Here is a 14,454-nt window from a genome sequence, read left to right on the forward strand (position 1 = left end):
TCCTGGGGACTGTTTAATTGGGCAGCTGTGCAGCCCTGGATGAAACAAGAATGCCTGTGGTTTGTGAATAGCACCAGTTTCACATACCCTCTAAAAAAGCATCCAATATGTTTTGGGGAGTGGGGGGTGGAGCAGCCACCTGGGACAAGGGAACCCTTATTCAATTTGTATTAGTTGAACTGATGAAAAATTGTGTGTGTGTGTGTATGTATGTGTATTCTGCTTCTATCATTTCAGCACACCTTGGAGCCTAGCTCTCTAATTTAGGCCCAGCTTGGTAGCAGGGGAGGGCAAGAAAGCACATAGGAATACCATTGCACAAAAAAATCTAGAGCCATGTTTGTAGCCTCATGAGTCAGAAGGAATTAACTGTGTTGTTCCAGACCCATTGGCCTAGAGGGAAGTAGCAATAGATAGTCCAACAGCAGCCCAGCCTATACGTGAATAACATATACAGACTAAATAGCTAGGATGCAACCAGCAGCTTTATAGAACCAAGTGGACCCCTATTGGCTTGTGGTGTCACCTGACCCCCTCTACTAAACACTGATAGCTGCAGTGCCACCCTCTGGTCAGTGATGGCATTAAACTGCAACAGAGGACAACTGTCCCCTCTTGGCTAGGTAATCGAAACACAGACTTCTACAACCAGATGAAAGTCTGATGTTCTGGACTACAACTCCTATTAGCTTCAGCCAGCAGAGTCATGGTCTTGCTGGCTGGAGCTGATGGGAATTATAGTACAAGATATCCAGCGGTCACCAGGTTGGAGAAGACTGAAGTAGGAAATTCATATTGGAGTAAAGTAGAGAAATGAATGGCATTCTACCAGGATATTTACTTTTTCATTTACCTGCTGAATATATTTTCATTCTTACCGTAGGGAAAATATCATAAATGTTGGGAAGTTTGGAAACCAGCTTGTAAATAACCTTAGTTTGTACCCACTGGTTTGGCTACTGTTCATCCTGCATTTATTCATTTTACTTATTTAATATATTTATACCCCGCCTTTCTCCCAAGTAAGTATTCAACTGGAATAGACAATGGCCTGCCCTATACCTTCCCATGACACCCCATACCCAGTGGGTGCTGCCATGTTACCTTGCCCATTCCTTCAGGTCCGTGAGAGACAGTGCCTGGCCCTCATGCAGCCTGACCACAGCGCTGATCTTCTGACCCCACGTCATGTCTGGGGCACCAATCACAGCCACATCTGGAGAGGGGGAAAATGTGAAAGAGTCACACAGGGAAGGTGGGAGGAACTCCCTCCTACAAGAAATTCACCTGGCTCTGCCTTTACTTTGTCCAAGCTTATTATTTGGTCTCTGTGTTAAACTTGGTGCCTGTTTCAGTTTGGTGGGCAGGCTGCTAAAACTGTTTTAACTTGAGATGACTTATTTAATTTATTCATTATGCTATTATTTATTTCATAAAATTTATATACCATTTGATAGTAACAAATCAAGGAAGATTTACAATCCTACTTTAAAACATATTAAAATTACTTATTTGCAATAGCTGTACTATTTTCTCTCTCGTTCTTTAAACGCTCTGCAATTGTTTTATATTTTGCCTTAACTACAGCTCGTTAGCTGCCCTGAGTGCCATTTATGGGAGAATATGTCTCAGGTTCAGGTCCTGATGTCTTCAGGTAGGGCTGGGAAGGACCACCTAAAACCACAGAGAGCCACTGCCAGATACTGTTTACAATCCTCCAAACTGTCTTTCTCAGTATACAGGGCAGTTTAGTTTGAGATGGTGGGAGAGAGAGAGATTGAGTGTGTGTGTGTGTGTGTGTGTGTGTGTGTGCGTGCAAGTGAAGGAGGGTGGGTGGGTTTACCTGGGATGTGGAATGCCACTGGGGGACCTGTCAGACCTTGCTGCGCTTTGTAAAGCACTAAGTCCATGAACTGAACTATGTTAGCAAATCAATAAATAGCTGCAGGGCGGGGCTAGGCTTTACCAGCAATGCTGGGGTGGGCCAGCAGGTGGCGCTCGACTTCCAGGGCACTGATTTTGTAGCCGCCGCTTTTGATGATGTCAACTGAGGTCCGTCCTCTGATCCAGTAGGTGCCCTCCTTATACACAGCGGTGTCACCTGGAAAAAGAAAGGAGCTGGTAAGACGAGGTAGGTGACATTTCTAGGGGCGGAACAGCAGACTGGAGATTGACATCTAGAAGAGGAAAGAGGAAGAGGTGTGGCAGTGATGGCAGAGAAGGCAAAGACAAGAGGCAATGGCTAGTGAGGGCAGCTAATAGGATGAAAAAAGGAGGGACAAAAATAAGAACGAATTGATGTTGTGCCTCTATTATATGAAAAGCATTTTAATACCAATTAAAAACAATGCACGTCCATGACAATGCACATACAATATTTGACTTACTATTTGCTGTACTATAGTTATTTGTTCTGACCAATGAGGGAGACCTCGAGTGAAAGATATTTGGCTATGGTAAGCATTGCTAACTTATTGGTTCCATTTGTTTTCATTCTCTTATTTTATGACAGATTATGAGCCATACCTAGCAGTTTGTGGACACCTGGCTGTCCTAATTTGGAAACTTTTTTTTTTATAGCAGCTGCTGATCCATACCAGCAGGATGCCAGCACCATCACCAAGGAAGACATCACTTGCCAACTCTAGGGCCTGAGATGGTCGCATTGGGGAAATGTGCTCTTTAGGTACTTGGGTCTCAAGCCACAGGACTTTACACACTAGAACTAGCACCTTGAACTGGGTTGGTAGCTCAATGCCAGTGCAGCAGCTTCAGAACCAGTGTGACACATGGGACCTCCATGTTCACAGACAATATGCCACTGAGCACTTTCAATATGCCACTGAGCACTTTCATGGCTTGCCTGTTGGGCTTCTTGGAAGAATCTGGTTGGCTGCTGTGGCAAACAAGATGCTGGACTAGATGGATCTTAAGGGTCTCATCTAAAACGGATTGGTTAGATTAGATTAGATGAGCCTGACCAAAGGCTTACCATTGTCCTTTCCACCATGAGGGAGTCCACCCTGGCCATGACCAGGTTTCCTTTTGTGGCTTGTCTCCCAGATTCTTCTGCCCTCTCTCTCACTTACCCTCCCTCACATCCTCCAGGGCTCTGGGAAGCTGCAGCCTCCTAGGCAAGAGAAGCACAAGCCTCTCTCTTGCTTGTGCCATCCACTGCCATTCTGAAATGTCAGCTGAACACAAGGCTGTTCTCTGAAACATCAGCCCAACATAGATATGGAGGGTCTGCCCTCTGCGGACTGGTCATAATGGTCCTCTTGCCTCAGCCCACAACTGGCTACAGCTTGCTGGCATTCGAGGTATGAGGTAGCAGAGAGAAATGGGATGAACTCACTAGGGCCAAATCTGCATCAGTTCAAGCATCACCATGAAATGTCACCATTTCAAACAGTCATGGGATCCCCTCAAGAATTCCAGGAGGTGTGCTTTGTTACGGGTGCTGTTAGGGGCCCCTGCCACCCCTTCCCCAGCTACAATTCCCAGAGTGGTTTAACAATCAATCTCTCTTCATAGGGAACTCTGGGAACTGTAGCTCTTGAAGGGGAACAGGGGTTTCCTTACAATTCTCTGCACCCTCAACAAACCACGGCTCCCAGAATTCTTTTGGGGAAGCCATAGCTGTTTAAGGTAGTACAGTGGTACCTCGGGTTAAGTACTTAATTCGTTCCGGAGGTCCGTTCTTAACCTGAAACTGTTTTTAACTTTAGCTAATGGGGCCTCCCGCTGCCGCCGGAGCACGATTTCTGTCCTCATCCTGAAGCAAAGTTCTTAACCCGAGGTACTATTTCTGGGTTAGTGGTGTCTGTAACCTGAAGCGTCTGTAAGCCGAGGTACCACTGTATCATAATGCTTCAAATGTATGGTGTGGATGTGGTCTAAAACTCTAAATTGTCTTATACTGAGTTGTATCACTGGTTCATTTCACTCAGTATTGTTTGACTGGCAGGGGCATTCCAGAGTCTCAGGCAGAATTCCTTCCCTGCCTTCCACTGCTTCCTCTGGAACTAAACCGGCTATCAGGAAAAGCTCCCAGAGCACATAGCTGCATTTCTCTCTGCTGGTGCTCCTGTGGCAGCTCACTCAGAGCGCTCACTGCTGGCCTCCTTCTCCCTGGGTGGGGGAAAGGACCTGCCATGTAATTGATGTGCAGGACAAAAAGGGATTGGATTGTGCTCATCTCCCCCTCATTATCTTAAGGGGAAGGAAGCTGTGGATGCAGCAGTGTTTCCAAAGTGGCTGTTTTAAAATTCTTGCAGGTATTATTAAGAGTGCCTGAGATGGAATTTGCATATGAAGATGCAGAGGTGTCAAGTAGTGTAGCTTTGTGAAGGAGAGGTGTAGAGATGGCAAGCGAAATCTTCTTCCAAGGAAGGGCTGGGGAGGTGGGCTAGAGTACTTTCCAACATCTTTCTATGCGAGGCCTTAGACAATTACAACTGCACAATTGCCAAGCAATTGTAGAAATCTATTTTTATGAAGGCCTCCCAGAACAGAAGCTTCTACAGCGAGGTTGTGTAGTGAAGGTACTGGGGGATATTTAGTTCAATCCTCCTATTGAACTGCAGCATTCAGTTAATTGCTTTGACCTTATTACTGGACTGAGCATAGCTGTACAGATGTACCCCTGCACCTCTTCATTCTCCCCCCATGCTGCTGCTACATTTCACTGGCCTCTTGTCATTACACTGGTGACATGCCTCTTTGAACTTTTTACACCTGAAAATTTGTGGGTTGTTTTTCTTTAAAATCAAAACAAGAGAGGGAAAGGGCTGATGGCTTCTACATGATCATAGTAAAAGGCTCAATAGTGCCTAAGGAATCCCCTCTTTTTTTACCTAGTTCCTTGACTAGGTGCACTCCACATACACCTGCTATATTCTGTCAAATACATTCCTAGATGTACCAAGCTGCAACAAGCTGTGCAACGGGAGAAGTCACAAAGATTCCAGTGCAGGCCTGTGATATCATTGAAAGCAGATGTGATCTGCTGTTGCAACTTCCTTCCTTTAGAAACAGCGACTGCTTTGAAAAGGGCTCCCCTCTCTGCTTCTTTGCACCTTCCACTCTAGGCTCCAAAGTGTTGGGCGGTAGGAGCTTCCCTGGAAGCGAGAATTCCAGGTCCCTCTTCGACTTCTGAGAATGTCTTCCTTCGCTTGACAGACTCTCCCAGGAAATTCCCAGCTGCCAGACTCTTTCAGTAGCGCAGAGATCATTCACTTTGAGCAGGTACAGACAGAATGAGGCATCTTCCCTGCTGGATTCCTTTGCAGAGGCCTGCTACTTGGAGAGCTCCCTTGCTCTCTGAACTAGCATGTTGACAGGATAGGGCTGGGCGTTTCAGCACAGAGACATCTCCCTTCCCACCCCCACCCCCTTTGGGGAAGGTCTCCTCTGAAGCAGTCAGACGCAGAAGCAGATCTCTGTGCTCCTCTGGTGGCTTTCATCAGAGAGATATTGAAATTATCCCGCAAATGCAACTAATTAGTCTGAGAGGGGAATAGCTGGAGGGGCAGCTCGTGGAGGATGTGATGGGTGGAGAACAGACTCCTCAAGTCTTTCATGGCACCAAGTGAAGGGCATCCAGCGGTGTGCAAGATGCTTTGAACTGGAGAAACTTTCTGGTTCTGTTGGCTGGTGGAGGTGGGGGAGGAGAAAGGGTTGTTCCTTTTGTCTTTGCCACCTCAAGCACCTGCTTGGGGGCAATGGTGGCTAGTGCCCACTGGGACTGGTAGGGCAGAAGACAGGGAAACCAACAGTCAGAGGAACCAAAGAGGCTGCAACGATTAATTCTAGTTTTCTCCTCCTCCTCTTCCTTGTGGAATTCTAAAAAAGGGCAATACTGAGACTGAGGAGGAGGAAGTTGATGGGCACTGCCATCCCCTGGACTGGTTGGAAGAAAGAAAGAAGGCAGGCAGGTGGGGCAGGTTGAGGTCAAAGGGGCAGTGACCATTCATCCAAATGGATCAGCCTCCAGTGAAGAGCAAACCATGGACAGCAAGAAAGTGCTCCAAAAGGAATCCTTCGCAGGGGTTATGCCAGCCTCCTGCTGGACTTGACAACAGCCACGGCTGAAAACTGCCCCAGGAGGTGTTAATGCCACACTCTGAAAATTCCAGTGCAGGGGCAGAGTCTCAGGGCTCACATATAACACAGAGAGAGCAGCAAAGCGCTTGGATAAAAGGCATTCTGTACAAAAGGAGGCTTGTGGAGAACAGGTGCGGGAGGGGATGCAGAATGACAAACAATTAGAGGGAAGGAGTAAGAGATTAATGACGGGATGGGAATCGGTTGTCCCCACAACAGCCATGCGAGGTGCAGAGTTTATGGCATGCAAGGGTCTGTGATGTGTGTACGTGTGTGTTACGGACATAAACCTCCCCACACTCCCCAAATGAAAGCTGCATCAATAGTTCCCCATCTGCTCACATATATCACACACTTCATTCCAGTTTATTAGCCGGAATAAATCATAAATATTTCATTATACATCAATGGTGCTCGACTCCGGGAAGGCACAATCCATCACCCCGATGCTCCCCGCGACCCGCCACCGCGCATTAAGCTTTCCAGTCTATTAAACAAGATTGATACAGTGTGCTGGGATGGACTGAGGGAATGTATTTATAGCACACTGGGGGAAAGGGAGGGCACCGAGAGCACGCAAGCAGCCTGGACAAGATGAAGCTCCCCTCAATGGTACGTGGGCCACGCAGCTACAGGAGAAAGTGCAGCATCCATCAGGGGCCGAGTCTCCCAGGCACTCGTGAATGATTGCATCAGCCTGGTTTTCTCTAGTGTCATGTTAATTAAATTGTGGGGCACACCGGACACCCCCCTGACCTGTCAAGAGGCTGTCGCCTCGTGCTAAGAGACAATATGGAAAAGAATTGGGGAGGGAGGGAGAATCCAGTGGACTTTCCCTCTCCCAGTCCAACAGATGTCTGGTCAACTTTTCCATCAAATAAAAGCCTGGCAAATTCTGTAACAATAATTTGAAATGAAATTGTTCCTATAGCAGGGAGGTTCCTCCTTGCATTTAATCTCCTTAGGGTTCAGAAAGGAACATCTTATTTATCGGTGGACAATGGGAACAGCCATAAGTAAATATGTAGGGCCCTACTGGGTCAGCCAAAGACTCAATTACTCTGTTCTCCAAGTGGCCACCCAGATGCCCACGAGAAGCCTGCAAGCAGGATGTGAGATGCAACACTATATCTCACAGGAGCGTGTTCCATATTTTACCTATGTGCTTTGTGAATAAGTCTTCCACCAGCTGCTTCTGATCCACAACCCTCTTGAGTATCCATGTGATGTTTTTGCCTATGTCCTCTTTTGCCCTCCTCCAGTACCCCAGTTGAACTGTAACTCAAAATAAGACCCAGCAAGCCAAAAATGAAACCAATGTTCACTGTGTCAAATGCAGGGGACCATGTGATGTTGCATCTCCTGTTCGTGTGCATCCAAGTCCCGAGTTAAAATCCAAAATAAGTGAAGAGGAAGAGGGAAGAGAAAAACTGACAGATCTCTGCAGGTGACGACTATGCCTCAGAATAAGAAATTATATCACTCATCAATTTGCAAAGCTCCAGACCTCTGCAGGTGACACAATGCCTCAGACTAAGAAATTATACACCACTCATAAATTCACCAAGATCCATTTTAATACTAATCAGACTTCTTTGCTGTCCCCTGACTATCTCTGGGGCAGATTTTCACTCCCCTGGTGGTTCAGATCTTCCTTCTAATTGCTTAATGTACATTTCCTTTAAGATTAAATAACTTACTCCCACTCCTGTTCACAGTTCACCTCTACCCCTAATATGTCTAACTATGGATCCCCATCATAATTCCTGGCTCTGGGTGGATGACACAGTTTATATTTCATTTATGCAGGGCCAAATGTTTGCTGTAGAAGACAAAGAACCAGTATGGTATCTGCTTGGAGTGCTTGCAACCTATATTGCTGGACATTGCAGGGAAGAGAGAAGTGAGTTGGCAGGGAAGGAGATAAAAAAAAAACATTCAGGAAAGGCTTAGCTAGGCAAGCAAGTCTTCAGGGAGAGGGGTGTAACTGAACTGGGAGTACGAGAGATGCAGAAGTCAGTTTCTTAAGAATTTGAACTTCTTCTTCTTCTTCTTCTTCTTCTTCTTCTTCTTCTTCTTCGCAACCAATATCCTAGTCCTTCTTTAATAAAATTAACTCTGAGATTACTGTATGGAGGCAGAAAGATTCCTACATGCCCCAAGGAATGCAGCTCATTTTCAGGAACACCACTCTGAGAAAACAGCCAGTGTTACCAACTGGGGGTCTGATTCCTTCCTCCTTGAGGAGAAAAAGAGAAACTCCCAGGAGAGGATTTGACTTTCCAAATAATTCCTGATACCCCTATTCTCCTCTGAACTCTCGTCACCAGGAAGGACCATGAGGCCAGCCCCATTTTGGCCTGCATTCTGTCCTCAGATTCCTGCTCCAAATTCACCACCACGCCACAGTCAAAGACTTCCAGAGCAAACAAAGTCCCTTTAAAAGTGAAAGCCTCATTCATTGTGGCAATAGAGCCAACACCCTGAAAGAAGCCAAAACCCTACTCAAGGCTCAGTCAGAGGAGACTAGTTGCTGGAGCAACATTCAAATATAGCTTGACTAGCTTCTAGTCCAAACTCCACTTGGAACTCTCCATGGTGCTGACCGTCTCCCTGTTCTGCATATCTTAGACAAGGGGTTCCCAGCTGTGGTCTGCCGAGGTGTCCATGAGGGTAGTCTGTATACACACAAATAAAACCCACACAGCATCTAGCACCATGCAATACAATGACTACAACAGGCATGAAAATCCACACAGATCCTCAGCAATTTTCAAGTGGTCCATTGTTGGGGGGTATGGCGGGAAACCCTGTCTTAAACCTGACTTTCCAGTTTGTCTAAACACATATGTCAGAATCTGACTCCTGTCTGCTAACCAGCCTTGCTGGACTTTGACCCTGGCCTGACCAGACTCTGATCACCAGACTGTGGGTGGATTTGTCTCCTAGCTGCATCCCACCTGAGCAGCAGGCACTGCTGCCTGAAACATAACACACTGTAAGGAAAGTTTGGCTTGAGGTGGCTGGTAGAGATTCCCTCTGCATCTCTTCCTATAGACACTTGGTGTCTTCTGGATTCCTACTGCTGCAATGACTAATAAAGCATCAAAGGCTTCTGTGGGGAAAGGAGACAGCACAAAAGGACAGTCCAAACCTTCCTCAGAACCTTGCCATCTGCTTATTATCTATCAATATAATTGTAGTCGTCCATCCTCTTGTAGTATCTAGGTTTCACCCTGCTGAGACTCATTTGTGGCCAGCAGGCTGCACAGAAGACACAGCCAATCACAGTAACAACAGGTTCCCCCAGGTTTTAGGCTAGAGGAACCAGGTAGGATTATCAGCTAGGAGTGGGCGTATTTTTTTTCCTTTCCTTGCGGTGTGGGGGTGCATGTCACCTTTCTATAGGCTATGAGATATTGAATACCAATCACAATTGGCAGGTGGAACAGTAAGGCCTGTAGGTTTATTATGTATTTATTTTAAAAAAGTTTATACTGCTTAACATAATAAAAATCTCGAGGCCAAAGATGGGGAACCTGCAACCTTTCAGATGTTTTTGGAGAGAAAAAAGAGACACCTCTGACATATGTACTGTCCCAGTTTTTCATTTATGAACTCTATCTAATCAATAAAGCTGTGACTGTATTTTAAACCCAAAGGCTGGTGTCCACCTCTTCTATGCCAACCGCATATATTTATGAGTGCCCTGTTTTTCCTTCCATTTCTTTCACTCTCCATGAGGAGAAGCTGTGCTCTGCTGCCCTTCCTGGATGTCAGCACTCCGTGGCCAGGAGAGAAGGAGTTAACCAGGGAAGCGGATCTCAGAAGCTCTCGCAATGGAGGGCCCTGGAGCACGCAGCATCCTGCCTGCCTGCAATGGAATTCTTGTCATGCTCCGAACTCCGTGAGTTTGTTTGTATTCTGTGCACAGCAGCACAGAGCCTGCTGTCGGAGTCATGCTGCGAGAAAGGGCAAAGCCCTGCCGAGATGAAAGAATGTGAGGCGCTGGTAGAGCCTCCCCCGGCATTTACACCTTTAAAAAAGAACAACAGAAAGACAGAAAAGGAAACCCACTCAAGGGCTTTTTTTTTTTTTTGCAGAGAACTCTGCTAATAAGCTCTTCCTCAACAAGAGGCAGGATGGAGGCAACCCAACAGTTCTGGGAGAGGCTGCAGAGGAGCTCTCTGTCACACACCTGCTTCAGGTACCTAGGAGGCAGGAGCCTCGGCAAAGGTAGCCTTCCATTGACGAATGCCAAGCCACTCACTCCTACATCTCCATTTGGCTACTAACCACTAATAGTGCTGTTGAGGGATCTGCATGGCAAGCTCCCTGTGCAATAGGGTTTGGGAACACAAAAGTCAAGCTGGTAATTGAGGAAGTGGGCAAAGCAGGAAGTGCCTGCCTTGAAGCACAGGTGGTTTTTTATAATGTGCCAGAGCCTTGATTCCTTGTTGTGCAGAATGTACTGGCCCTGTTGTCACCTCTCCCTGCAGGCAGAAAGGACAGATCAGTCACTGGAATGTGCAGAAATCTCTGGGGTGTGTGTAGATTGCAGGCTTTAAAATCAGATCAGGTGCAGATCTGGTATCCTAAAAGGATGGGTCTCCAAAGGGCTGTACCTGAACTGGGTGTTTAATGCACCCCCATTGTTCAGCTCGGACACTGAGGTCCTCCTCCAAGGGTCTTCTGTGGGTTCTCTCACTGTGAGAAGTGAAGTTACAGGGAACCAGGCAGAGGGCTTTCTCGGTAGTGGCACCCTCCCTGTGGAACACCCTCCCTACATATAAGCAACTATCTGACTTTTAGAAGACACCTGAAGGCAGCCCTGTTTAGGGAAGTTTTTAATGTTTACGGTTTTTTTACTATTTTGCTGGGAACCACCAAGAGCACTTGAGGAAACCCAGCCAAAGGGGTGGGGTATAAATAGTAAAATTATTATTTTTATTCTTAAGCGAGAGCTGACTGAACTGCCAACTACCCAACCCTCCTAGGAATGCCACATGGTGATTTGTCTCTTAGCTGTAGGGCAAAATATTTTACAATCCATCTCTCCACCCCCCCATTAAGCCATATCCATCCATAGAGGCACATAGCCCTCTCTTCAGACTAGCTGTTGCTCCCCAGCAGCATACTGCCTCTAAACATGGTTCCACATGGCAAACTCATTCTCTGAAAGCAGACCCTTATGGAGTCATGATAGCACCATACAAGCACAAAAAGATTTACAGAAGTACATTTTTTTGGGCAGTGGGGGTCTCTAAGGAGAGGTGGGTAGGAGACCCAAAACAGCCTAGGCCTGAACATACATAGAGGCCATGGAATGCTGGCTGACTTTTAGAACTGAAGGAAAGGAAGACTGAAAACAAGCAAAGAGGTGGTATGGAGTGGACTATTCTGAAAGAAGACATGGCTGGCTGGCTAGCATGCTGAAAATGAGTACTTTGCACTGCAACATTCTGTTGCATGTCCCCCTTATGGTGACTAACAGCCACCAAGAGATCCATCCTCTATTAATTTGTCTAATTCCCTTCAGAGCCACCTAAGCCAGTGGACAAGACTACATTTTGTGGCAGTGAGTTTCATAAGTTAATTATGCAATGTACTCTGGGATGCAGATTATTTTGGGCAGTCCTGAAGCTCAAGCCATCTGATTTCATTGACCCTGAGTTCTTGTATTATGAAATAAAAATGCGCCTCCCTGTCAACTTCCGTCAAGGTGGTGCTGTGGAGAGTTTCTAGAGAAAAAAACAGGTCACCATAAATAGGAAACTTCCTTCCTTCCTTCCTTCCTTCCTTCCTTCCTTCCTTCCTTCCTTCCTTCCTTCCCTTTTTCTACTTTCTCTCACATTAGCATTTAAGTACTTATAGGCATCCCTGCAGATGGTGAAAAGGAAAAAAAAGAGAGTCTGCCACGCCACTCAGCAGCTTGAGAGGCTGAAGCTTGGCAAAAAGTAATTGCAATAACCAAGATGCTGGAGTTAAAACCCCTTTGCTCCGCTCCTGCCCTTTGCAGAACAGCTCCGGGATCAATTACACGTCCAGCTAAAGCAAGCAATAACTCTCTCCCCGCTATGCCCATGCAGTGACCTTCCCGTTGTCTCTCGTGAATGAGCAGGATTGTTAAATAGTCCACCAAGGTAGCAGCGGGTGGGCATAGTGGCAGTGGTGCAGAGGATTCCCTGCAAAAGGTGTCCAAGTAGCCCTTTTATTTAAAAATAGAGAAGCTTCCGTCACCAACCACTGTAAGCAAAGCGCTGCAGCCACCCTCCCTCCTCCTCCCCATTTCTGCTTCCATCACAATGCCATTAGTTCTGAGTAAATATGTTCTCAATTGTCTTGAGTGAAGCCCACAGGGAGGCTTCTGTTGAAAGCAAAGAGCCTGGGGCTATCACTCCCAATGATGTTATCTGCCCAGGATTACAGAGTGGGAAGGAATTGGAAGCCCTTAGAAGTCAGAGGCTTCTTCTTCTTCTTCTTTCACATGTCCTTATCAGCTGGCTGGGCAAAACACCGAGCTAAATAAAAGGCTAACTGCTTACAAGGCATTTGGCCTTGAACTGGGGAGGTTGCAAACAAAGCCACTGCTTCCAGACACTAGGGTGACAGAAGGCAGCGTGGGGAGGAGGGGGGAGAGCGGATGAAAGCTTTAAAAACTGAGAAAACAAAGCCCTGGATACTGTGATATTATTTCTTATCAGATTCCACCCCCACCTCCATTTTGGGATGCTGTTTTTCCTTACATGCAAGGAAGAGGAAGATCATAGGATGTTGCCTGCTACAGAGTTGGCTCAATATTCTTTAGAGTGCTTTCCAAGAGTCTCAGACTGGGGACATTCCCACCTCTACCTCTGAGCCACAGTGGGCCCTTGCCAACCAACCTGCCAAGTCTTGAAGATGTGAGTGTGCTACATGAAATAACAGAAAATGAAAAAAGAAAGAAAACCTTTATCAGATGTATGAATGGAACTCTACGTGTACGGCTGTGTCATGACTCCAGAATACTATGGATTCAGAGGAAGTTTCTGCATGGAAGAGTGAAACACCTTCAGAGCCAGCCCCTGAACTATCACCTTCTACTACCCTAGAAATGCTGGCACAAAAGCAGCCCATTGCACCAGTGCCTTTCTGGCTTGAGGAGATTCCATTGCCTTTCTCTGACTCCAGGCCAGTGGCCTCAGTGGAATCATGGTCACCTCTGTGTGGCTGGAGTCAACAGGCATTAAAGCAAGCTAGGTCCCTTTAACTGAAGAGACTCCTCTCACCAAAGGCACGGCTGGAGCTGGAGCTGTGTTTAATGTTTCTTTTGGGGTTCCCTGTTACTGAAGCAAAATTTGAGTCTTGCTTCTATATGTCAGCTACCTAGTCCCAAGCTCTCAGTGGAGCTGTCCAAAGTGCTATCGGCATCTTGCTGATTTCCTTCTAATGTGGAGTACCTTTCAAAAGTACAACTCCCATTAGTTCCAGCATGAATGGCCAATGGCAAGGGGTGATGGGAGTTGTAGTTCTCAAATGCCAAAGGTCCCCCACACCAAATATATGTGAACATAAAGGTAAAGGGACCCCTGACCATTAGGTCCAGTCGTGACTGACTCTGGGGTTGCGGCGCTCATCTTGCTTTATTGGCCGAGGGAGCCAGCGTACAGCTTCCGGGTCATGTGGCTAGCATGACTAAGTCGCTTCTGGCGAACCAGAGCAGCATATGGAAACGCCGTTTACCTTCCCGCTGGAGCGGTACCTATTTATCTACTTGCACTTTGAGGTGTTTTCGAACTGCTAGGTTGGCAGGGACCGAGCAACGGGAGCTCACCCCGTCACGGGGATTCGAACTGCTGACCTTCTGATTGGCAAGTCCTAGGCTCTGTGGTTTAACCCACAGCGCCACCCGTGTCCCTTATTATGTGAACATACCTGGCTTCTATTATTACTAGAACCTGGGAAAAGTAAACTTGTCTTCTTTGACCCTGCCTTGTTGAAACAAGAACTTTGCCCTGCCTGACCCTGAACTCCTGCTTGGGTCAGAACCCCCATGCTGCTGTGGCCATTGCTTGGAAAAGAACAGCTGAAGTTATGGCATAGCTGGTTAAAACCTAAGTTGGGGAGAGAAGATCATATATTCTGATAGCTGGCTTTTGAAAACGTAAATATAATGCACAATCTAAACATAAATTTGTGCTTGCTAGTGCATCAAAGCTTGAACAGTAAATGAGGGACAATTGCATTTTCTTTGTGCAGTAACTACCCATACTATCCTGAGAGACTGGATAATATTATTCAATGAATTCCAATTTTGCAGCTGCTCATTTCAATGGTCTCAGGGTTTCTTTTGAAACAGCAGCTATAAGG

The 14,454-nt window shown here is 46.5% G+C and overlaps 1 protein-coding gene across 5 annotated transcripts in view; it reads right to left on the bottom strand.

Annotated features, from left to right (window-relative positions):
- The window catches only part of ACSF3 (acyl-CoA synthetase family member 3), a 61,744-nt gene that overhangs the window by 3,405 nt on the left and 43,885 nt on the right, over positions 1-14,454 (bottom strand). For all 5 annotated transcript variants that reach the window (XR_014528543.1, XM_083513677.1, XM_083513676.1 and 2 more), the window contains 2 exons: positions 1,967-2,101; positions 1,105-1,216 (listed from right to left, as the gene is read on the bottom strand). Coding sequence is in view for 4 of the 5 variants with exons in the window: in XM_083513677.1 (XP_083369803.1) it covers positions 1,105-1,216; positions 1,967-2,101 (247 nt within the window). In the remaining variant the exon portion in view is untranslated. The remainder of the gene's footprint in view (positions 1-1,104; positions 1,217-1,966; positions 2,102-14,454) is intronic.

Source organism: Podarcis liolepis, assembly GCF_965112155.1.
Source record: "Podarcis liolepis genome assembly, chromosome: 7".
Lineage (NCBI taxonomy): Eukaryota > Metazoa > Chordata > Lepidosauria > Squamata > Lacertidae > Podarcis > Podarcis liolepis.